Source organism: Heteronotia binoei, chromosome 19, assembly GCF_032191835.1.
Source record: "Heteronotia binoei isolate CCM8104 ecotype False Entrance Well chromosome 19, APGP_CSIRO_Hbin_v1, whole genome shotgun sequence".
In the NCBI taxonomy this organism is placed as follows: Eukaryota; Metazoa; Chordata; class Lepidosauria; order Squamata; family Gekkonidae; genus Heteronotia; species Heteronotia binoei.
Window position 1 is genome coordinate 3590735 of NC_083241.1, and position 22198 is coordinate 3612932.

The window sequence follows — 22198 nt, forward strand, 5'->3', positions numbered from 1 at the left end:
AACAAGAAGTCAAAATGCCTGTTGCGGGAGGAGAGGAAAGAGGCCAAAGCGACTCTCTGCCCCCCCCTTCCCCACCGGGGAGGGTGGATTCTCACAGCATGCTCCAGCGAGCGCCAGCTATTCCCAAAATGTGGGCAGAAATGGGGGCGAGTCCACGCCGTTGCAAGGGGGGTGGGGTTGGCCCAAGGGGAAGCCGCTGACCCCTCGAGACAGGCACCCTTTCTTGCTCTCTGGTGCCCAACTCCTTCCAAACCATGCCAAGGCACTGCCTCCTGTTGCCAGCTGACCCACACCAAGGGGGTTAAAAGAGGGAGGCGACTCTCTAGGCAAGCGAGGAATCTCACGGCTGGAAGAGAACCTCGGGAAGAGGAGAGCTTGATTTGGGATTAATTCACAGGCAGCCGAGGTTGGAAATCTGGGTGTAATCCTATCCCTTTTTCCTGGCACCCTGTAGATCCCATTAGCACAGGGGGCTGCCAGCATACCAAAGGAGTTCCAGAAGGGGGAGGCCCACGACAGAATGAGGCTTATCTTTTCTTTCGCCCACCCATCACCAAAGCAAAAATTAACCTATGGGTGGCCAGAGCTGGGTTTCCACGACTCTCAGCTTATCTCTTCCTCTTAAACCAGGAGTGGCCAAAGTTGCTTGACGTAAGAGCCACACAGAATAAACATCAGATGTTTGAGAGCCGCAAGACCTGAATGTCAGAGGGAGGGAGGGAAGGAGGGAAGGAAGGAGGGAAGGAAGGAGGGAAGGAGGGAAGGAGAGAGGGAAGGAAGGAGAGAGGGAAGGAAGGAAGGAAGGAAGGAAGGAAGGAAGGAAGGAAGGAAGGAAGGAAGGAAGGAAGGAAGGAAGGAAGGAAGGAAGGAAGGAAGGGTGATGTGGAAAGAAAGCAACTTTAATTGCATTCTCCTAACTGCTGGCTGGCTTGGCTTGGAGAAGTGATTTCAAGAAAGAAATGCCTTCTCCAAGTCGGCTGCTGGGGCAGTGGGGGCTTCAAGAGCTACACAATGCATGTGAAAGAGCCCCACTTGGCTCCCAAGCCACAGTTTGGCCACCTGTCTTAAACTGTAGCTGCAGAAAACTCAAAAAGGGGACCTGGGAATCTGCCCCCTCCCCCAGAGACAGTGGTCAAGCCAGTCCCAAGGACAGTGGAAAAACTCGACACTCAAAACCAAGCGTCTTCCCTGTATTTTGGCCTGCTTCTTTATTGACTTCAAACCAGGGCTTTGTTCCCTCTCCAGATATTTGCTCCATGGCTAAAAACAGCCATTCCCTTCAGCCATCAACGCTACAACTGAAAATACCTTTGAAACCAAAGCACCAGGGGAAATGACAGGTTTCTCTACAGAGCTGGATAAAAATATCTACCCCTGTTCTCTGACGTTTCCCCATCTGCATTAATGAGGGTTCCTTCACCCAGAGAGAGAGAGAGAGAGAGAGAAACCCTGAAGTCAGAAGAAAGCCCTACCCTTTCCTATCTTGCAGGGAAAACTAACTTCCCCACCAGTTTCCAGATGCAACCACCCCGGGGGGCCTCCATGGAGACAATCCGCCAGTCCAAAGCACATGTGCATGTCATGGATGCAAATCCTGCAACCCAAGACTCACAACGCAAACCGTAGAAGCCAGATGGCTCTGGAAGGAAGTCTGAAAGTTGGGCAAGCCATGCAGGGAAACCAGAAGGGGACTGTATGGGATTTCTGTTGCTATTAATATATTCCGTTTGAGTTCGGTGGCACCTTTAAGGCCAGCAAAGGTGCCACTGAACTCGAATTCTGTTCTGTTGCTTCAGACCAGCATGGGAGGGACGGTGGCTCAGTGGTAGAGCATCTGCTTGGGAAGTAGAAGGTCCCCAGGTTCAATCCCTGGCATCTCCAAAAAAGGGTCCAGGCAAATAGGTGTGAAAAACCTCAGCTTGAGACCCTGGAGAGCCGCTGCCAGTCTGAGAAGACAATACTGACTCTGATGGACCAAGGGTCTGATTCAGTATAAGGCAGCTTCATATGTTCATATGTACCCATCTGAATATACTATGTTGCGCTCATTCTTTTGTGCGTCAGGTGCTGTACAAAAGAGCAGCCGAAGTCCCAATCCATGCCTAGGAGAAGCAAGTGAAATAGGGGAGCTAGGAAATGAAGGAAGGAAGGTCAAAAGTCCTCCACACACCAGCTCCACACACAAAAGGAATTTGATCCTAAAAAGAAACATTCCACCTTGCAACCCACCACCAGTCTGGAGTCCCCACACAGGCTGACCTGTTCCCTAGCCAAGAAAACGTCCTGGAACCAGATAACACAGTATTGATGCTCCAAGCCCCAACCCACAGTGCGCCGACAGCTTTCCATTAATACAAATGTAATCCCCAACAAATACCTAGCAAACATGGCCGAGCATGCAGGTGGAGCAGCTTCAGAGCCCACCCTGGTTCACTCACGGGTGCTCAGTACACACACACGCAAGTGCAAACGAGGCAGCACTGCAAAATCTCAGGAGCTCGAACGAGTTGTTTCCCACCTCTCCAGTAGAGACCATGCACAGAATCGCACACTGCACTACCTTCAAAGGCATCTCCTTATCAACTTTCAGCCAGAGCAGCCCGATGAAGGCCCTGGATGTCAACGTTACTGCATCAAACCTGCACTGTTCTGCAATCCTAAAGGTAAAGGTGCAAGCACCAGTTGTTTCCGACTCTGGCGTGACATCAGATCACGGCAGGCTTTTTACGCGGTGGTTTGCCACTGCCTTCCCCAGTCATCTACACTTTCCCCTCAGCAAGTTGGGTACTCATTTCACTGACCTCAGAAGGACGGAAGGCTGAGTCAACCTGGAGCCGACTACCTGAACCCAGCTTCCGCCGGGATCTAACTCAGGTCGTGAGCAGAGAGCTCGGACCGCGGTACTGCAGCTTTACCACTCCGCGATCCTGCAAAAGGGTAAAACGAAGCAAAGCTCTTCTTTCATTTAAAAGTAAATCTACAAGAGCGCTTGTGTGCACCTAAACCTAACGCTGCACAAGAGAACACTGCGCATATAAATAGACCCCAACAGCTTTCCCTAATTTAAGCTGCGATCTATTCCAAAAAAAAAAGGAGGAATGGAAATATGAGCAAAAGTGTTCCACCGACAGTCTTGCTCTGCTTCCAAACATTTCTGGCGGGGAGATCCTGAACAACCTCTACACCTTCTGTTCAGCTCCAGGGTACCTTCAATGCTCGGGCACTCCAAGATCTGTGTGTTCTAGATGATGTGTTGGCCTCTAAAGGCACCTCAGCAAAATCTGCCCAGCCACCCTAGGAAGCCCAACCTGGTGCCTACAGATGCCAATTTAGAGGCAAAAATGGGGGATTAAAATGAGCGGTCACTGCAGCCAGAAGCGTCGGGTCAAGCTTCTCCTGTCCCCAAAACCAATCCGGGAGGACAGAGGAATGGAGTTTCGTCCTTCCCTCTCTTACCCCCTTTCCCAAAGGGGCCCAACAGGAGCCTAGACACAAAAGCAGAGAAGAGCAGTATTGAACACCCTGATCCTAAACACCTTGACTTGGAAATCAACTGCACTGGCTTTAGGTCCAGCTTTGAAGCAAGGGCGGCCAAACTTGCTTAACATAAGAGCCACACAGAATAAAGGTCAGATGTTTGAGAGCCACAAGACATAAATGCCTGATGTTTGAGGGAGGGAGGGAAGGAAGGAAGGAAATAGATGGGGATGGAGAGGTGGAAAGGAAGCAACAAACTTTAAACGTGTTCTCCAAGCTGCCAGCTGGCTTGGAGAAGTGATTGGAAGAGGCAAATGCCTTCTCCAAGCCAGCTGACTGGGTGGTGGGGGCTTCAAGAGCCACACAATTCCTGTGAAAGAGCCACATCTGGCTCCCGAGCCACAGTTTGGCCACCCCTGGTCTGAAGGAAAAGAACAAAGCTGGAGTCAAGTGGCACCTTTGAAGGCCAATCAAGCTTAATTCTGGATATAAGCTTTCATGCGCGCGCGCACAAAGCAAGCATGCACCTGAAAAGACTTTGTACGCAGAATTCAACTTTGTGGGTCTTAAAGGTGCCGTCGCCTGAAGCATCGCACGGACTTTAGTTAGTCTTCTAGGAAGGCAACGAATTCAGTGGAACTTTCTTTGCACACGCAGGAAGGATTCTCAGGTTTTTGCCCTCGCTCCCAATAGGCCATCCCAGATTGTCATGACAACCCTAAGCAGGGTTATGCCTTTAAACTCACTGGGCTCAGAAGGGTAAAACTTTGCTTCAGGTGGCAAGCACCATGTGTCCAAGAAGAATGCTGGGAAATATTCCAGGAGGGGGCCTGTGGCTCCGTGGGAGAGCATCTGCTTGGCATGCAACGGGTTCAATCCCTAGTTAGATCACACTAATTGGGCGGCTGACAATGAAGCCAACTGATACAATTCAGATCAGCACCCGGACCGAAAAGGAAGTTATTTCTGGTGCATCTGGCCTGCGACGGTCATTGTTCCATTCAGGGCTTTTATTGTAGCAGGAACTCCTTTGCATATTAGGCCACGCACCCCTGATGTAGCCGATCCTCCTGGAGCTTACAGGGCTCTTCTTCCAGGGCCTACTGTAAGCTCTTGGGGAATTGGTTACATCAGGGGTGTGAGGCCTAACATGCAAAGGAGTTCCTGCTACAAAAAAAAAAAGTCCTGGTCTCATATGTTTGCAACTCCCTTCACAAGCCAGCTTTTGGAAGCTGAAGGCGAGGCATTGGCTTCAGCAGACCAAAGGCAAAGCCCAGTTCTATCCGCCATGTTGGAGTTTACACAGTCAAGTCCCCATTTGATGCCACCATCACGTATCTGGACGCTGACTCTTGCCTGCTCCCATGGCTTGCAGGGGCAGCGGCTCCTGGGAATGATCCGGCACCTCAAAGAATGCAGCCCACTTCCTCACGGTTCCTTCTGCAACTCAAAAGGAGTGTTGGAGGAGGTGAAGTGACATGCTCCCTCCCTTCCACCTGAGGAGTATTTGGGTCAGCAAATTCTAGGAACATAAGAGAAGCCCTGTTGGATCAGGCCAGTGGCCCCTCCAGTCCAACACTCTGTGTCACATAAGAACATGAGAAGCCCTGTTGGATCAGGCCAGTGGCCCACCCAGTCCAACACTCTGTGTCACATAAGAACATCAGAGAAGCCCTGTTGGATCAGGCCAGTGGCCCATCCAGTCCAACACTCTTGTGTCACTTAAGAACATAAGAGAAGCCCTGTTGGATCAGGCCAATGGCCCCTCCAGTCCAACACTGTGTCACACAGTGGCCAAAAAACCCAGGTACCATCAGGAGGCCCACCAGTGGAGCCAGGACACCAGAAGCCATCCCACTGTGCCCCCCCAAGCACCAAGAATACAGAGCATCACTTGCCGCAGACAGAGAGTTCCAACGATAAGCTATGGCTAATAGCCACCGATGGACTCTTCTCTCTAAAACACTCCAAAACTTCTCTTCGCTCCGAAACAACTGCCCCTCTCGTGGTCTGAAAACAACCCCAATCCCTACATGCACAGGCCCAAATAAGTTGAGACCAACATTCCGGGCATAAAGAAACAAGACAAGGAAGCAGCCGTGGAGGGGTAATGGGGGGGGGGTCAAAATTCCCCAGGGCACACAAACCATGCCCATTGTCCCACAACGCAGACTGCCTATGCTCAGACAGGCTCTTCCCAAAATCGTTTGCACCCAACGCTTCTCTCAGAAGATAAATCCAAGTGGGCAGCCATGCTGGTCTGAAGTAGTAGAACAAAATAAGAGTCATTGCACCTTTAAGACCAACTTAGTTTTATTAGCTTACGTTCTGAACAAAACTAAGTTGGTTTTAAAGGTGCGACTCGACTCCTATTTCGATCCCGCAGAAGAATTAACTTTTCTGCCCCAGTCGGGTCACACATTCTACGCCTACGATTCAGCACCAGAAAACAGGTTAGGGGACTGACCACCCACACAAGCCGAGGGCTCCAACGTTCCACTCCTTCTAGGCTGGTCAGGGGACCAACTCCGTCGTCCTCTTCACTTATTCGACTCACAATCCCGGTCACAAGAGTAAGATTCGACTCCCGTAGCCCCTTCCAGACGAAGCAGATTTTCAGGGAAGGAGTTCCCTTCAAGACACTTTTGACTCCCCAGAACAGGTCCCCACAAAACCTTCTTGGCTTCTAAGGCTTTCCTGAGCTGGAAGCCGCCAGCTTTTCTAATGGAGACCAACAGATCCGGGAAGAATCTCTGCACAAATCAACCAGCCTGTTCTGCTGGAATCTGACCCTGGGCCTGAACCTGGCTACAGCAGCGTTTACCCGCAAAAAAAATGAAAAGGTCCCACTTAACATAAGAACAGAAGGGAAGCCATGTTGATTCAGACCAATGGCCCATCCAGTCCAACACTCTGTGTCACACAATGGCCAAAAAAACCCAGGTGCCATCAGGAGGTCCATCAGTGGGGCCAGGACACTAGAAGCCCTCCCACTGTTGCCCCTCCCAAGCACCAAGAATACAGAGTATCACTTGCCCCATATATAAGAACGTAAGTGAAGCCATGCTGGATCAGGCCAATGGCCCATCCAGTCCAACACTCTGTGCCACACAGTGGCCAAAGAACCAGGTGCCATCAGGAGGTCTATCAGTGGAGCCAGGACACCAGAAGCCCTCCCACTGTGCCCCCCAAGCACCAAGAATACAGAGCATCACTTGCCCCAGACAAAGAGTTCCAACAATACACAGTGGCTAAAAGCCACTGATGGACCTCTGCTCCATATGTTGATCCAATCCCCTCTTGAAAGTAAGAACATAAGAGAAGCCATGTTGGATCAGGCCAGTGGCCCCTCCAGTCCAACACTCTGTACACACAGTGGCCAAAAAATCCAGTGGCCATCAGAAGTTCCATCAGTGGGACCAGGACACTAGAAGCCCTCCCACTGTGCCCACCCCCTCGCACAGCACCAAGAACACAGAGCATCACAGTCACTTGCCCCAGACAGAGAGTTCCAACAATGGACCTCTGCTCTGTATAAGAACATCAGAGAAGCCATGTTGGATCAGGCCAATGGCCCCATCCAGTCCAACACTCTGTACACACAAAAAACCCAGGTGCCATCAGGAGGTCCATCAGTGGGGCCAGGACACCAGAAGCTCTCCCACTGTGCCCCCCCCCAGCACCAAGAATACAGAGCACCGCTTGCCCCAGATAAAAGAATGTAAGGCAAGCCATGCTGGATCAGGCCAATGGCCCATCCAGTCCAACACTCTGGGTCACACAGTGGCCAAAAAAGCCAGGTGCCGTCAGGAGGTCCATCAGTGGGGCTAGAGGCCCTCCCAGCACCAAGACTCCAGAGCATCACTTGCGGCAGACGGAGAGTTCCAAGCATAGGCTGTGGCCAAGAGCCACGGATGCGCTCCGCTCCGGGTTCTGTTCCCAGCAGCGGCCTCTGGGAGGACGCGGGCGCTTTGGCGCAGCGGGGCTCCCCCGGGGCGCAGGGGCTTACCTGGGCCGCAGAGGCGGCTGAAGTGGTAGGGGTTGCAGCACATGGTGGGCGCGTCGGGCAGGAGGCCGAAGCTGCGGCACTGGCAGAGGGGCTTGAGCTGGGCCGGGTGCCGGAGGTCGGGCCAGCGGAAGAGCTTGCCCAGCAAGAGGTGGGGAGGGGCGGGCAGGCGGGCCTCGGCGCGGGGCACCAGGACGCAGCCCCCCGGCAGGCCCCCGCGGGACTCGACGGCTTCCAGGAGGCTGTCGAGGGAGCGCTCCTTGAGGCGCTTGAGCAGCGCGTAGGTGCCGGCTTGGAGCTCCTGCTCGGGCCGCGGGAGCGCAGGAGGAGAGGAGGAGGAGGAGGCGGCGCCGCCGTCGGGGAAGAGGCAGCAGCTCACCGCGGCCTTGCAGGCGCCCTCGGCCGCCGGCGCCGCCTGGGCGGGCTCGCCCTCGCCGCCTCCGCCGCGCCCCATGCCCCGCTGCTGCGCCTGCTGCTCGACGGCGCCTCCTTCTTCTCGCCGGCGGCGGCTCCTCACCGGCCCCTCGCCGCCGCCGCCGCCATCCCCGCCGTCGCCGTCGTCTTCGGCCAGCAGCAGCCGGCTCCTCCACAGGCGCCGCACCAGCCCGGCCCGTTTGGACCGGAACATGCGAGGAGGCTCAGAGCCGCCGCGGCCGCCTCCCCGGGGCGCGCCGCAGCTGCATCGGGGCGCCCCGGGGCCGCCGCCGCCCGCTCGCCCGCCAAGCCCCGCCGCGCTGCAGCCGCATCAGGCTCTCCGGGCCGCTCAAGGGCGCTCGGCCGTCGGGGAGGGCGGCATCGCGGACGGGGAGGGCAGCAGGGCCGCCCCCGCCTCGCTCCGGCTGCTTTGTGTGCCTCGCGCGGCCCCCGCCGGGGAGCAGGAGGAGGAGAGCGGCGGCGGAGTCATTGGCTCCCGCCCATCATGTGCCAGTCTAGACACTTTGGCGGCGCTCAGCTGCTCCGCGCCTTGCGCAAAGCAGGGCTCGGGTTTCGGGACTCTTAAAGGCGAAGGGACGCCTCCGGCTCTGCCCCCGGCCCGGGAGGAGGGAGGGCGCGCGGGGTGCCAGCTCCAGGCCGGGAGCTCCCGGGGAGGGTTGGCGCTCAGAGGCTCCGCGCCTTGCGCAAACGAGGCCTCCTGATGGCGACGGGACGCCTCCGGCTCTTGCCCCCAGCCCGGGAAGAGGGAGGGAGCGGGGTGCCAACTCCAGGATTGGAGCTCCCGGGGAGGGTTGGCGCTCAGAGGCTTCTCGCCTTGCGCAAATGAGGGCTCCTGAAGGCGATGGGATGCTTCCAGCTTTTTCCCCCCAGCCCGGGAGGAGGGAGGGCGCGGGGTGCCAGCTCCAGGACGGGAGATCCCGGGGAGGGTTGGCGCTCAGAGGCTTCTCGCCTTGTGCAAACGAGGCCTCCTGAAGGCAACAGGACGCCTCCGGCTCTTGCCCCCAGCCCGGGGAGGAGGGAGGGCGCGGGGTGCCAACTCCAGGACGGGAGATCCCGGGGAGGGTTGGAGCTCAGAGGCTCCTCGCCTTGCGCAAACGAGGGCTCCTGAAGGCGATGGGATGCTTCCAGCTTTTTCCCCCCAGCCCGGGAGGAGGGAGGGCGCGGGGTGCCAGCTCCAGGACGGGAGATCCTGGGGAGGGTTGGCGCTCAGAGGCTTCTCGCCTTGCGCAAACGAGGACTCCTGAAGGCGATGGGACGCCTCCGGCTCTTTCCCCCAGCCGAGAAGGAGAAGAGAGGAGGAAGAGGGAAGGGCAAGGGATGCCAACTCCAGGCCAGGAGGTCCCGGGGAGGGTTGAAGCTCAGAGGCTCCGCACGTTGCTCAAACAAGGATTCCTGAAGGCGATGGGACACCTCTGGCTCTGGATGCCAACTCCAGGCCGGGAGGTCCCAGGAAGGGTTGGAGCTCAGAGGCTCTGTGCATTGCACAAACGAGGGCTCGGCTTTCGGGACTCCTGAAGGCGATGGGATGCCTCCGGCTCTTCTCTCCCTCCCCACCCGAGAAGGGGAAGAAAGCAGAGGAGGAGGGAGGGCGGGCGAGGGCTGCCAACTCCAGGTCGGGACTCGGAAGGTTCTGGGGTGTGTTGGACGACGGACCTCTGCATGGCACCGTGCCACGGGACCCGCCCTTTGAAGCTGCCCTTTCTGCTGGCGCAAAGGCCAGCTAAGTCTTTATTCGGCAAGTCTGGAGACCAGGTTGAATGCTAGGCCTCACCTGGAGGTTGGCAACCCTCCTTCCCGGTGGCCAGAGAGGGTATCGCCCGGAGACTGACAGTGGGGAGAGACTTCCTGCTGTAGTTTGGCACACCCTGAGACCTGGGCGGTTGGGGCTTTGTCTCTCTCTGTGATTTAGAACAAAGTTTGAGTGCAGCGGCACCTTTAAGAGCAACGAAGTTTAATTCTGGGTATAAGCTTTTGTGTGCGTCACACTTCTTGGAATTCTGGGTATATGCTTTCCTGTGCATGCTTATCCCTAGAATTAAACTTCTTTAATCTTAAAGGTGCCACTGGACTCAAGCATTGTTCTATTGCTTCAGGCAAACAGAGCAACCCACCTGTGTGTGATTTAATTACCAGGGTTTTAATTCTGGTGTATTCCTCTATACCAGGGATAGCCAAACTATGGCTCAGGAGCCACATGTGGCTCTTTCACGCATATTGTGTGGCTCTCAAAGCTGCCGCCACCCCATCAGCCAGCTTGGAAAAAGCCTTTGCCTCTTTCAATCACTCCTCCAAACCGAGCCAGGCAGCAGAATTTAAAGTTGCTTTCTTTCCACCTCTCTCTTCCGCCATCTATTTTCCTTCCTTCCATCCTTCCTGGTCTCAAACATCTGACATTCATGTCTTGCAGCTCTCAAATATCTGACGTTTATTTTGTGTGGCTCCTACAATAAGCGAGTTTGGCCACCCCTGCTCTACACAATCAGCTCTTGCTACACTTCTGGCTTGGACACCTTTTCATAGAAGTGAGCCCTACTTAAGTCCACTGTTCCAGCTTGGGCCCAGGTAAGGGTGCCTAAACTGCCCCGTGACACAGTGTGGTAAAGCCGCTGTACTGCAGTCCAAGCTCTGCTCACCGCCTGAGTTCAATCCCAGTGGAAGCTGGGTTCAGGTAGCTGGCTCAAGGTTGACTCAGCCTTCCATCCTTCCGAGGTCAGTCAAAGGAGTTCCTGGCTTGCTGGGAGGAAAGCGGAGATGACGTGAAAGAGTCCCTGGAGAGCTGCTGCCAGTCTGAGTAGACAATGCTGACCTTGATGGTCTGATTCAGTAAGAGGCTGCTTTACGTGTGTTCAAGTTGTGACATTTTATAAGGGAAGGGGCCGTGACTCAGTGGTAGAGCCTCCGCTTGGCATGCACAAGGCCTCAAGTTCAATCCCCGGCATCCCCAGTTCAAAAGGAACAGGCAGGAGGTGATGGGAAAGACCTCTGCTGAGACCCTGCTTGCCTGAGCAGACAGTATGGACTTTTGACGGACCGACGGTCCTATTCAGTATGGGACAGCTTTGTGTGCTGATGTGCTCCCGTTCAGGATGCAACACAAATCCCAAAAAGCAGCAGAGTCCAAGGAGAGCCAAGAACGAGGCCATTTTGCTGGTCCACAGACACGAGGAGCCAGATTTTTATTTTGAGAAGCAGGGGGTTTTTTGGTAGAAAGAGCCCAGCAGGAACTCATTTGCATATTAGGCCACACCCCCTGATGTCACTATTATTCCACATACGCTTTTTGTCGAAAAAGCCCAGTATGGATTCATTTGCATATTAGGCCACACCCCCTGACACCAAGTCAGCCGGAACTGCGTTCCTCCTCAAAAAAAGAGAAAAAAACCTGTTGAGAAGTAACTCTTTGTTTCAGAGAAGCCGGCTCCAGGTTGACTCAGCCTTCCATCCTTCCGAGGTCGGTCAAATGAGTCCCCAGCTTGCTGGGGGGAAAGTGTAGATGACTGGGGAAGGCAATGGCAAACCACCCCGTAAAAAAGTCTGCCGTGAAAACGTGAAAGCAACGTCACCCCAGAGTTGAAAACGACTGGTGCTTGCACAGGGGACTGCCTTTACCTTTTTAAGCTTTCATGTGCTAAAAGTTCTCTGATGAAGTGTGCTTTTAGCACAGGAAAGCTTACACGGCGAATACAACTTGCTTGGTCTGAAAGGTGTTACTGGACTCCCAACTTTGTTCTGTCGCTTCAGAACAACACGGCTGGCCACCTGGATCTTTCTGGCTTACGAATCTTTCAGATCCCTGGATCAGCTAGATCTCAGGAGGGAACAAACATCACAACACCACATGTCTCTTTTAGGAAATGCTGCTCCCGTGCCCCAAAACCCTCTGAAGCTGAAGCTGAAGTGGCAAAGGCCTGGCAGGGCCCCTCGGCTTGTTCCAGCTTGTAAATACAGGCTTGCCATCTTTACGACATCCACAGCATCTCATTTCCGAAAAAGGCATTCCAAACAAAAAGGAAACTGACAACCGGGGGGCCCATTTGAAGATCCCAGGCTGGTTAAAACTCCCATTTTGTAAAAGCAAAACTCTGCAGCCGGTGCCCTACAAAGTACCCAGATTCAAGTCCTCCAGGAAGGAATGGGTTTGCTTTGGTGGACGGCAAAAACAATTCTTTTCAAAATCATTTTAGAGCTTTGTTTTGGGGTAAATTCAGCCTGCAAGCCCAACCCTCCGCTGTTCCTAGGTCGCATAGCAGACGTTTCTATCATACCACCAGATCTTAAATACTGTCTGATAGTGTTGGCATTCAGCTATAGAACTGGCTCTTTTTTTCCCACCGGACCCAAACAGCAGAGACTGTAAGAAACCCGTTGCGGAGCAATGAATGCTTGTAGTAGCAGAACAAAGTGGGGCTGTAGAAGACCATGAACCTGGCAAGAAAGGCTACTGGGCAGGGAGACTTGTTCTTACCTTCTTGCTCCTTCCAGCATATTGTAAGACACATAGAAGGTAAGACACATAGAATCCGAAAGTTGAAGGGATCTCCAGGGTCATCTAGTCCAACCGCCTGCACAATGCAAGGAATTCACAAATACCTCCCCCACCCCACACCCCAGGTGACCCCTTCTCCATGCCCAGAAGATTGGAGGAGGGGAGAGCCTCCAGGATCCCTGGCCAAATTGGCCTGGAGAACAATTGTTCCCTGACCCCCAAAGGAGCAACCAGCATTTTCCTGGGCGTGCAAGAAAGGGCCACCAGGAGTAAGCACTGATGCAACCCTTCCTGCCCTCCTTCTGCTGATCTGCCTTTAAAAGCTGCTGTACACACACACACAAACAGCTGTGCTACTGGATGTAACTGACACTTGCATGTGAATGTGAGATGAAACCCCCTCCCCCCCTTTTTTTATGGCAGGAAGCTGCCTTACACTGAATCAGGACCATCCAGAGTGAGTATTCTCAGACTGGCAGTAGCTCTCCATGGTCAGGTGGAAGTCTTTCCCATCCCCCATCGTTCGCGAAGTCAAGCCGAGAGATGCTTGTCACAACCTTCCTTCTGGCTCCACCCCCAAAGTCCCCAGATATTTCTTCAGTTGGACTTGGCAACCCTATATGACAAGCAGATGCTCCACCACTGAGCTAGGCCTCTTCCTACAGTGCAGGAACTGCCATTTGTAAACATGTCTTTATCTCAAGCAAAGACTTGTAGACTCCACCCCCACCCCCGTGCACACATACGAGGTTCCTTTAACAGCCGTGGTACGGTTGCCACCTAACCGGGAAAGGCCCTGTGAGCTGCACGAAAGGAGATGGTGAATTGTTCCCAAGCATGGAGATAAGAATAAGCACGCTGCTAATGTCGGCTTATAAAGCCCCTGCTCCATGCACAAGCACAAGGGCCAGGAAGGGAGTTGGCAACCGCTTCCCAGCGTAGCCTGGCTGGGAAAACTCAACCCGCCCCGGCACGTGAAGAGTTAAAGCGGCCTCTGCTCGGCCGGAGACAAAGGCTGGCCACGCCCTCTGGCTGGAGCAACTTTTGTTTAGGGTAGCAAAAGTTCATGCTCCGAAAGCCCTGATTGGTCATCAGCGGAAAGGCGGCCCCGCCTTCCCGGGCGCTGATTGGTCCGACTGAGGCGAGGGGGCCACTCGCCCGCGCTCGCTGATTGTCTCTGAATGAAAGACATTCCGTGGAGCTGATTGGCTCCCGGCGGCAACATTCATGCCACGTTACCCCGCCCCCCCTGCCGCTGTTCTCAATGGGGGGGAAATGCAGCTAGCATTTCGTGGCTGGAGCAGCGTTGCCAATCCCCAGGCGGGGACAGGAGATCCCTCGGTTTGGAGGCCCCCACCCCACTTCAGGGTCATCAGAAAGCGCGGGTGGGGGGGGGGAGGTCTGCTGGGCACTCAATTGCTCCCTATGGAGACCCATTCTCATAGGGCATAATGAAGAATCGATCTGCGGGTATCTGAGGCTCTGGGGGGGGGGCTGTTTTTTGAGTTTTGAGTTTTTTGAGGCACCAATTTTTAGCATCGCATCCAGTGCCTCTCCTCAAAGTACCCACCCAGTTTCAAAAAAATTGAACCAGGGGATCCAATTCTATGAGCCCCCAAAGAAGGTGCCCCTCTCCTTCATTATTTCCAGTGGAGGGAAGGCATTTTAAAAGTGCACGGTCCCTTTAAATGTGGTGGCCAGAACTTCCTTGGAGTTCAATTATGCTTGTCGCAGCCTTGCTCCTGGCTCCACCCCCAAAGTCCCCAGATATTTACTGGCCTTCTTCCTTGGTTTGTGTGTGTTTGTCAGTTGATGCCTGTGTTCTTCTGGTGTTGTTAAATATGTGTATGTACACTGTCTAAATACTGTTTTAAAGTTTGTAACGTTTTACTGCCTTGATGTTTGCTGCCTCGGGGACACTATTTGAGTGGAAAGGCAGCATATGGATGTTTTTAGTCAACAATACAACAAATAAATCTTTAGAGGCGATGCTCATTTTATAATGCTGCTGTTTTTAATATTCAGAGCCCTGTTTTTATGGGCAAAGTGGTTCTATATCAAATTTGCTTTTATGATGTTTTGTAAGCAGCCTTGAATGAAAGGCGGTATATACATTTTAAAAGCAAGCCTGTATGTTAGTCCGTGTCAGATAAACGACTGAGGGCAATCTAAATAAGCAATCCTGTCTATTTCACAGGCTATATTTTTATGACTGTCTGAAATGGGTGGACTCTGTGTTATCATTACTCTCCACTAGGAGGTCGGTGAGCAGGCAGATTATTTTCACACCATGTTGTGGCAGAACTCCGTTTAAAAAAAAATCCTTCTGCACAGAATTTTTAACAAAGACAAAAACTTACAGAAAACAACATTAAAGGCCTGAGGGCTAAAACATAATACGGCAAAAAATGTTCCACGCCTGCAATGCAGAACGAAGAGTGAGTCCAGTGGCACCTTTAAAACTCAACGAAGTTTTATTCAAGGTAGACGCTTTTGGGCCAAGCCCAAGTAATGCAGAACTTGATGCATTTGGCTCTCTCTCTCCCCCGCCCCCCTTAATATACTTAAATGAGTTAAGTATATGTAACGAGATAAACAGCCAATATCCCTTATTTGAGTATGTCAATATAAAAAACATTATTCTGATACACTATTCTAACAGAGAAATACATTGGAATACTGTGGATATGCTGTTGGACTGTGGATTATATTCTGTTGGACTGAATATTGTAATCGGTTTTTATTGTTATACTATTTATTTGTTATGTTGATTTTATTGTGATTTTAGTATTTATGTTGTGCTCCGCCCTGAGCCAGTTTGGTGTAGTGCTTAAGGGTGTGGACTCTTATCTGGGAGAACGGGGTTTGATTCCCCACTCCTCCACTTGCACCTGCTGGAATGGCCTTGAGTCGGCCATAGCTCTGGCAGAGGTTGTCCTTGAAAGGGCAGCTGCTGTAAGAGCTCTCTTAGCCCCACCCACCTCACAGGGTGTCTGTTGTGGGGGAGGAAAGTAAAGGAGATTGTGAGCCGCTCTGACACTCTTCGGAGTGGAGGGCGGGATATAAATCCAATATCTTCTTCTTCTATGGGGAATGGGTGGAATATAAATAAATTAATAATAATAATAATAATAATAATAATAATAATAATAATAATAATAATAATAATAATAATAATAATAATAATAATAATAATAATATACTTAGAGTGGGGTTAACATATGTAAAAAACCAATATCCCTGTTCAGTCCTGGAGAGGTGTTTGTTCCAAGTTTCATAATAATTTGTAATTCAGCAATTTCTCTCGCCATTCTGTTGGACTTGAAGTTCCTTTGCAGTAAAACAGCTCCTTTGAGGTCACCCATTGAATGCCACCTGGATCTATGCTAGTTTGCTGTTCACCTAGGTAGAGGCATCTATCTATATATAACAGCTGTTAAGTTCCATTTCTATGTATCTAAGGAAGTGTGCAGACACAGAAAAGCGCACCCCTTGAATAAATTTGGGTTGGTCTTAAAGATGCCACTGGACTCTGCTATATCGGGGCTGGGGGTGTGTGTGTTAAATTAGAGCGTAAATCCCACTTTTGGCAAGTAACTGCAAGCTGCAAGAACAGGTTTCCCTCCCCCCTTCCCTGCAGATGAATTTCATCTCTTGCAGGAAAGTTCCCCTTTCCTCTAACGCAAAAGCTTATTCAGGGCCGGATCTAAGGGGAGGTAGAGGTGGTGCTTGCCCCAAGCGCTGCCAGAGGGGGGGCGTCAAATTGGGTATGGAGTCCATTATATTCTAAGGGCCCATAAGGGGGCATCATTTTTTAATTTTGCCCCCCTCAAAAAACATGTAGATCCGGTCCTGAGCTTATTCATGCATTATGCTGGAATTTGCTTAGAGGAGCAGGTCGGAGCCAGTGAAAGCAGCCTTGCTTCAAAACACAACACAGAGAATCATTTCCCTCCCTTGGAAAACACAAAGCAGACGGGCTGGCTTGGCGACTTCTCCCCCACCCTCTCTCCTCTCTATCAGCTGCCTGGGGCAAGAAGTTCTGTCCTGGCAGCGCTGGCTGCAGAGGCCCGGTGTCTGGTACATTTCAGAGCCGCCGACGCCAGTCACTCCAGCAGAGAGCCGCTTAGACCAGCTCAGTAAATATTTTCTGCAGGACAGCTTTTCACCGTCTTAAAAGGCAGTGGCCCACGTCGCCTCGCCGGCCAGGAAAGAAGGACAGAACACCTTGATAAGGCAGCCAGTCGGGGAGGCAGCCAAGTGAGTCTGTTGCAGCAAAAAGAACTAGGGGTCACGTCCAGTGTTCCCTCTAAGCTGAGTTAGTGTGAGCTAGCTCACAGTTTTTTAGCCTCCGGCTCACCCGGAGCCTGTGCCTTAGCTCAGGAAAAATGCCCCCAGAGCAAACTATTATATGCAGGAGCTGACAACTTTAATGCCAGTCGCTTACAAAGAAGCATTTTTGCTCACAAGACCCCATGGCTTAGACACTAGGGAACACTGGGCATGTCATTGGGGAAGGACAGTGGCTCAGTGGTAGAGCATCTGCTTGGGAAGCAGAAGATCCCAGGTTCAATCCCTGGCATCTCCAAAAAAAGGGTCCAGGCAAATAGGTGTGAAAAGCCTCAGCTTGAGACCCTGGAGAGCCGCTGCCAGTCTGAGAAGACAATACTGACTTTGATGGACCGAGGGTCTGATTCAGTATAAGGCAGCTTCATATGTTCATACCTTACAAGACTTTTTTAGGGGGGAAACCCCCTGAATTCTAACCAGGGGTCGTTTTGTAGAAAAATAGGTGGTGGAGCTCATTAGCATAATTTATTAGCCTATGCCCCCCAGCCAAAAGCAACCTGATGCAAGAAAGGAGAGCCCCGGGCAAGCGAGGCCTTCTTGGGCTGGCTAGAGATCCGGTTAGCCCAAGCAGGCCTCACTCACCTGAGGGTCTCCTGGACTGCTCCCCCTCCCAGTCAAAAGGCCAGCAAGCCACCTGCCACCCAAAATCACATAAGAAACGGAGAAAGGGTGGTGCGGGATTCTCCAGGGGTTAATGAGGGCTGCTGGGGGTGTGGCAAAGCCCCTGGTGGCTGGCTGGCTGCCCGGTCTCCTAAATCCAGGGATTGTTATGCAGCTGCACCTCCTATTCAATGGATCAGGAAGATGGGGAGGAGGAGGGGGAACCCTCAGAAAGGTTCAGGAGCCGCGCTGCTGTGAGCTCCTGCTGAATCTGAGACCTGATTCTAACATAACATTTCATGGACGAGCCCCCTGAGGGAGTTCTGGAGGTGCTGTAAGGCTCCTGTTTAAATAGTTGACTTAAAGCAGCAGTCGGAAACAAAGGTCGAAGGGCCACCGGATGGTCCCTGGCACATGGCCAGGGCTTTTTGGGAAGAAAAAGCCCAGCAGGGACTCATTTGCATAGTAAGCCATACCCCCTGACACCAAGCCAGCCGGAATGGCGTTCCTGTGTGTTCCTGCGCATGGCTAATATCTCACAAAAAGGTGGTTACACCACCGACACCACCACCTTTCCGTGAGATATTAGGCATGCGCCAGGGACGCCACATGGTTCTCTGAAACAAGGGTCATTTCAGAGAAAAAGAGGTGCCAGAGCTCATTAGCACAACTCATTGGCATAACTCATCTGCATAAGCCACACCGCCCTAACATCACCGGAAGGGGTACTCAATTCCATCAGCTCAGCATCTACCTTAAAATGCTTCTTGAATTGCCATTGTCATCATAATACCTGACTCCCATCGTACTTTTAAAATGACTTTCTCCTCTGGGGCGCCAGTGGCATGAGGAAGATTTCCATCTGTCTGCTTTAGATGTTTGGGTTATTTTCCCTTTGTTTTGTGGGGGAAAATATTAGACACTTTGTCCAATCTTGTTGTTCAGTCATGCCGCTTGGTGGGGGGAAAGGGTAGACGACTGGGGAAGGCAATGGCAAACCACCCCATTAAAAATCCTCACGGGGGTTTGAACAATGGAGCCCAGAAGAACGTTTTTTTGGGGGGTGGGGGGTGGGGGGAGGGTGCAGGAGAGAAAGAGCACAATAAAATTTAGAGGTTCTAGTAGGGTTGCCAAGTCCAATTCAAGAACTATCTGGGGACTTTGGGGGTGGAGCCAGGAGACTTTGGGGGTGGAGCCAGGAGACATTGGGGGCAGAGCCAGGAGCAACGGTGTGACAAGCATAATTGAACTCCAAGGGAGTTCTGGCCATCACATTGAAAGGGACAGCACACCTTTTAAATGCCTTCCTTCCACTGGAAATAATGAAGGATAGGGGCACCTTCTTTTGGGGCTCATAGAATTGGACTCCCTGGTCCAATCTTTTTGAAACTTGGGAGATATTTTGGGGAGAGGCACCGGATGCTATGCTGCAAATCTGATGCCTCTACCTCAAACCATAGCCTCCCCAGAGCCCCAGATACCCCCGGATCAAGTCTCCATTATTTCCTATGGAAATGTCTCCATAGGGACTAAGAGTTCCCAGTAGCCATTTCCCTCCCCTCCCCCTGCTTTCTGATGACCCTGAAGCGGGGGAGGGCCTCCAAACGGGGGATTGGCAACCCTAGGTTCCAGAGCTCCACTCCTGTCAGCTCCAGCCCAAAATGAGGCGGGCTCTGAAATAAGGCCATGGGAACGCCCACGAACATCAGGGCATCCCGTTTCCTTCTAGGCAAGGACAGTAACTTGTTGGAGGCGGTGAAAAGTGCCCAGCAGGAACTCATTTGCATATTAGGCCACACCCTCTGATGTCACCATTGCATTGCGCAGGAACTCATTTGCACATTAGGCCAATGTGAGTTCAATCCCGGCGGAAGCTGGGTTCAGGTAGCCGGCTCAGGGTTGACTCAGCCTTCCATCCTTCCGAGGTCGGTCAAAGGAGTACCCAGTTTCCTGGGGGGGGGAGTGGAGATGACTGGGGAAGGCAATCGCAAACCACCCTATTAAAAGTCTGTCGTGAAAACATCGTGATGCGACATCACCCCAGAGTCAGAAACGACTGATGCATGCACAGGGGACTGCCTTTAGCTTTTTAAAAAGTTCTTGGGAGGATTGGCTGCATCAGGGGTGTGTGGCCTAATATGCAAAGGAGCTCCTGCTAGAATTCCACCCCTGGGCCACACCCCCTGACACCAAGCCAACTGGGATTACGTTCCTGTGTGTTCCTGCCCCCCCCCCCAAACGAAAGAAAAGCCCTGGACTCCACCCCCTAAAGCTGACATTTCCTCCAGGGAATCACTTGTAATTGCAAGAGATCTCCAGCCCCTTCCTGGAGGTTGGTAACTCTGCAACTGCTGCCTGAGCCAGAGATGAGAAGTGGTGTACCTGCAGCAGACAGCCCAGTCTGGTGGCGACCGAAAAGAAAGTCAACACCTGATGGCTTTTATCCACCTCCGTCCTTCGGTCTGCCTTCCCCAGCCCCATCTGTTAAGAGGAATTAAGGCCTCCTCGTCAGCCAGTCTGACTTTTTTTTTTTTTGTTTTCCAAGTCAGCGCCAATCCTTTGTTTAGTCAACAGAACTGGCCCAAAGGATGGAGCCAGGCTGGGTTAGTCCCTTTGACCATGGTCGCCGAAAACAGCCTGAGGTCATGTCCAAAATGTCCCCGCTCACAAAGCGAGAGAATCTCGGCCTTGGAGACCCGCAGGAAACAGAGCAGAGATGGGAGACACAGATAGAGCGGCCCACAAAAGGACACTGAAAGAATGAGCCTTGTGTTTCCATCGTGCGGGAGTTTCTTCCTCCTGGAAAAATTCTCTTTTTCTATTTTAGGTTTGTTTGCAAACCCCAAGTGGCTATTCACGGCAGTCCCTGGCCCACTCCATTCAAAGTCGGAGCCCGAGAGATCAAGGGAAATGAAACCTCCGACTGCCTTTTGTCAGTGGAATGCCTGGCACCAACTCCCTGGGAAAGCTCTGGAGACTTCTGAAATCACCAAGCTGGACTCAGGTTCGGCCCAAGAGGTCAGATGAGCAAACAGTGGCTTCCGGAGGTGTGTCAGGAGCTGCACAGAAGAAGAAGAAGATGGTGATATTGGATTAATATCCTGCCCTATACTCTGAATCTCAGAGTTTCAGAGCAGCCACAATCTCCTTTACTTTCCTCCCCCCCCCCGCAACAGACACCCTGTGAGGTGGGTGGGGCTGAGAGAGCTCTTACAGAAGCTGCCTTTTCAAGGACAACTCCTGCGATAGCTATGGCTGACCCAAGGCAGTTCCAACAGCTGCGTGTGGAGGAGAGGGGAATCAAGCCCGGTTCTCCCAGGTAATCACTACACCAAACTAGCTCAGAGGAAGAAGGAGGAGGAGGAGAAGACCACCTTGACCTAGATAGCCCCGGCAAGTCTGATCGTGTCAAATCTTGGAAGCTCAGCAGGGTCGACTCTGGCTAGTGCTTGAATGGGAGACTTCTTTGGAATACCAGCAGTCTGGAGGACAGTGGCAGGCTCTATTCAGCCACCTCTCTGAATATTCTCCAGGCCCCCAGTAGGGGTCAGTCACCAGAGGTCGCCAGCACTTTCAGGTATGCACACACACTCATGCATACACACATGTACTCATGCACATAAAAAAAAATACAGAAATCCCCCCCAAAACACGTAGCTTTGGCGCAGCTCCCCCCCACCCAGCACAAGGGTCTTTACTGTGTGACACTTTGAGCTACGTGTGTCCAAGACAGCGTCGTCTTTTTTTTTTTTAAGCAGGAATGCACAGGAAGGCAGTTCTGGCTAGCTTGGCATCAGGGGGTGTGGCCTAATATGCAAATGAGTCCCCGCTGGGCTTTTTCTACCCAAAAAAAAGCCCCGGTTGAAGATAATATTTTTTAAAGCGGCGAGTTTGTTTCAAAAGGCATCCTGTAAAGTAGATCTTCTGCCAGAAAAACTGAAGAGGTGCTACAGAGCTGAAGAGGAAATGTTGAAGAGATACAAGACAACCTTACTCCAGCTGATGGCTGGCTCTGCCTCCTACAATTTTGCGGTGGCACCCGCCACACTATTTCCAAATTCCAAAGAATTCCAAAGGTGCCTTGAGGCTCAAAAACTCTGCCATCTCCCGGAAATGCTGGAAGTGTGGATTAATGATCGGCTCGTTCTATCATTTGTGGTGGTCCTGCAAACTAGCTAAAAAATATTGGGTAGTTGTTCATAGAATGCTAACAGAGATATTAAAGATAAGTTTACAACTTAAACCAGAGATAATGTTGCTCTCCCTAGTCCGAAATGAAATACCACGAGAAGATGAGTACATTACAGTTTATATTTTGACAGCGGCAAGAATCCTTTTCGCTAAATTTTGGAGACAGAAAGACGGCCCACAACAAGATAAAGTAGTCCACAAAATATTAAAGGTCGCCGAAATGGACATCTTATCAAATTTAGTAAGAGGGATGTCGAAATGTGAAGCTATAAAGAAATGGGAAAAATTTTATAATTGGCTCGAGAAAAAGTGATATATTTGGTAGACTTTACGAAAATGTTATTGTTTAAAGAAATTTGTATATGTAATTTAAGTAAGAAGATGACGTAGATTTTGGAGTTGACCACCATCAACCCCTCCTAGTTTAATTTTTAGTGTATAAGTGCATTTTGGATGTAGACAATTGTCTTATTTTGTATTTTTTGTTGTTTTTCTGTATGAATAAAATAAAGTTTGACAATTAAAAAAAAAAAAAAGTTGGGGCCTCTGGGTCTAAGAAAAGGTGTTTGGGAAAGAGGTTCTTTGTGAGGCCTGAGTTCAGGCGCTGCAAAATGATCCCCACATTCAAACCCTGGCCAGGGAAAAACCATTCG

General features: G+C 51.8%; 1 protein-coding gene across 1 annotated transcript in view; it reads right to left on the reverse strand.

The window, feature by feature from the left end:
• Positions 1-8111, reverse strand: part of SMAD6 (SMAD family member 6) — an 84809-nt gene extending 76698 nt beyond the window's left edge. The window contains exon 1 of the mRNA XM_060260362.1: positions 7487-8111. Within this exon, the coding sequence (XP_060116345.1) occupies positions 7487-8111 (625 nt within the window). The remainder of the gene's footprint in view (positions 1-7486) is intronic.
• Between the last annotated feature and the right edge of the window lie 14087 nt (positions 8112-22198).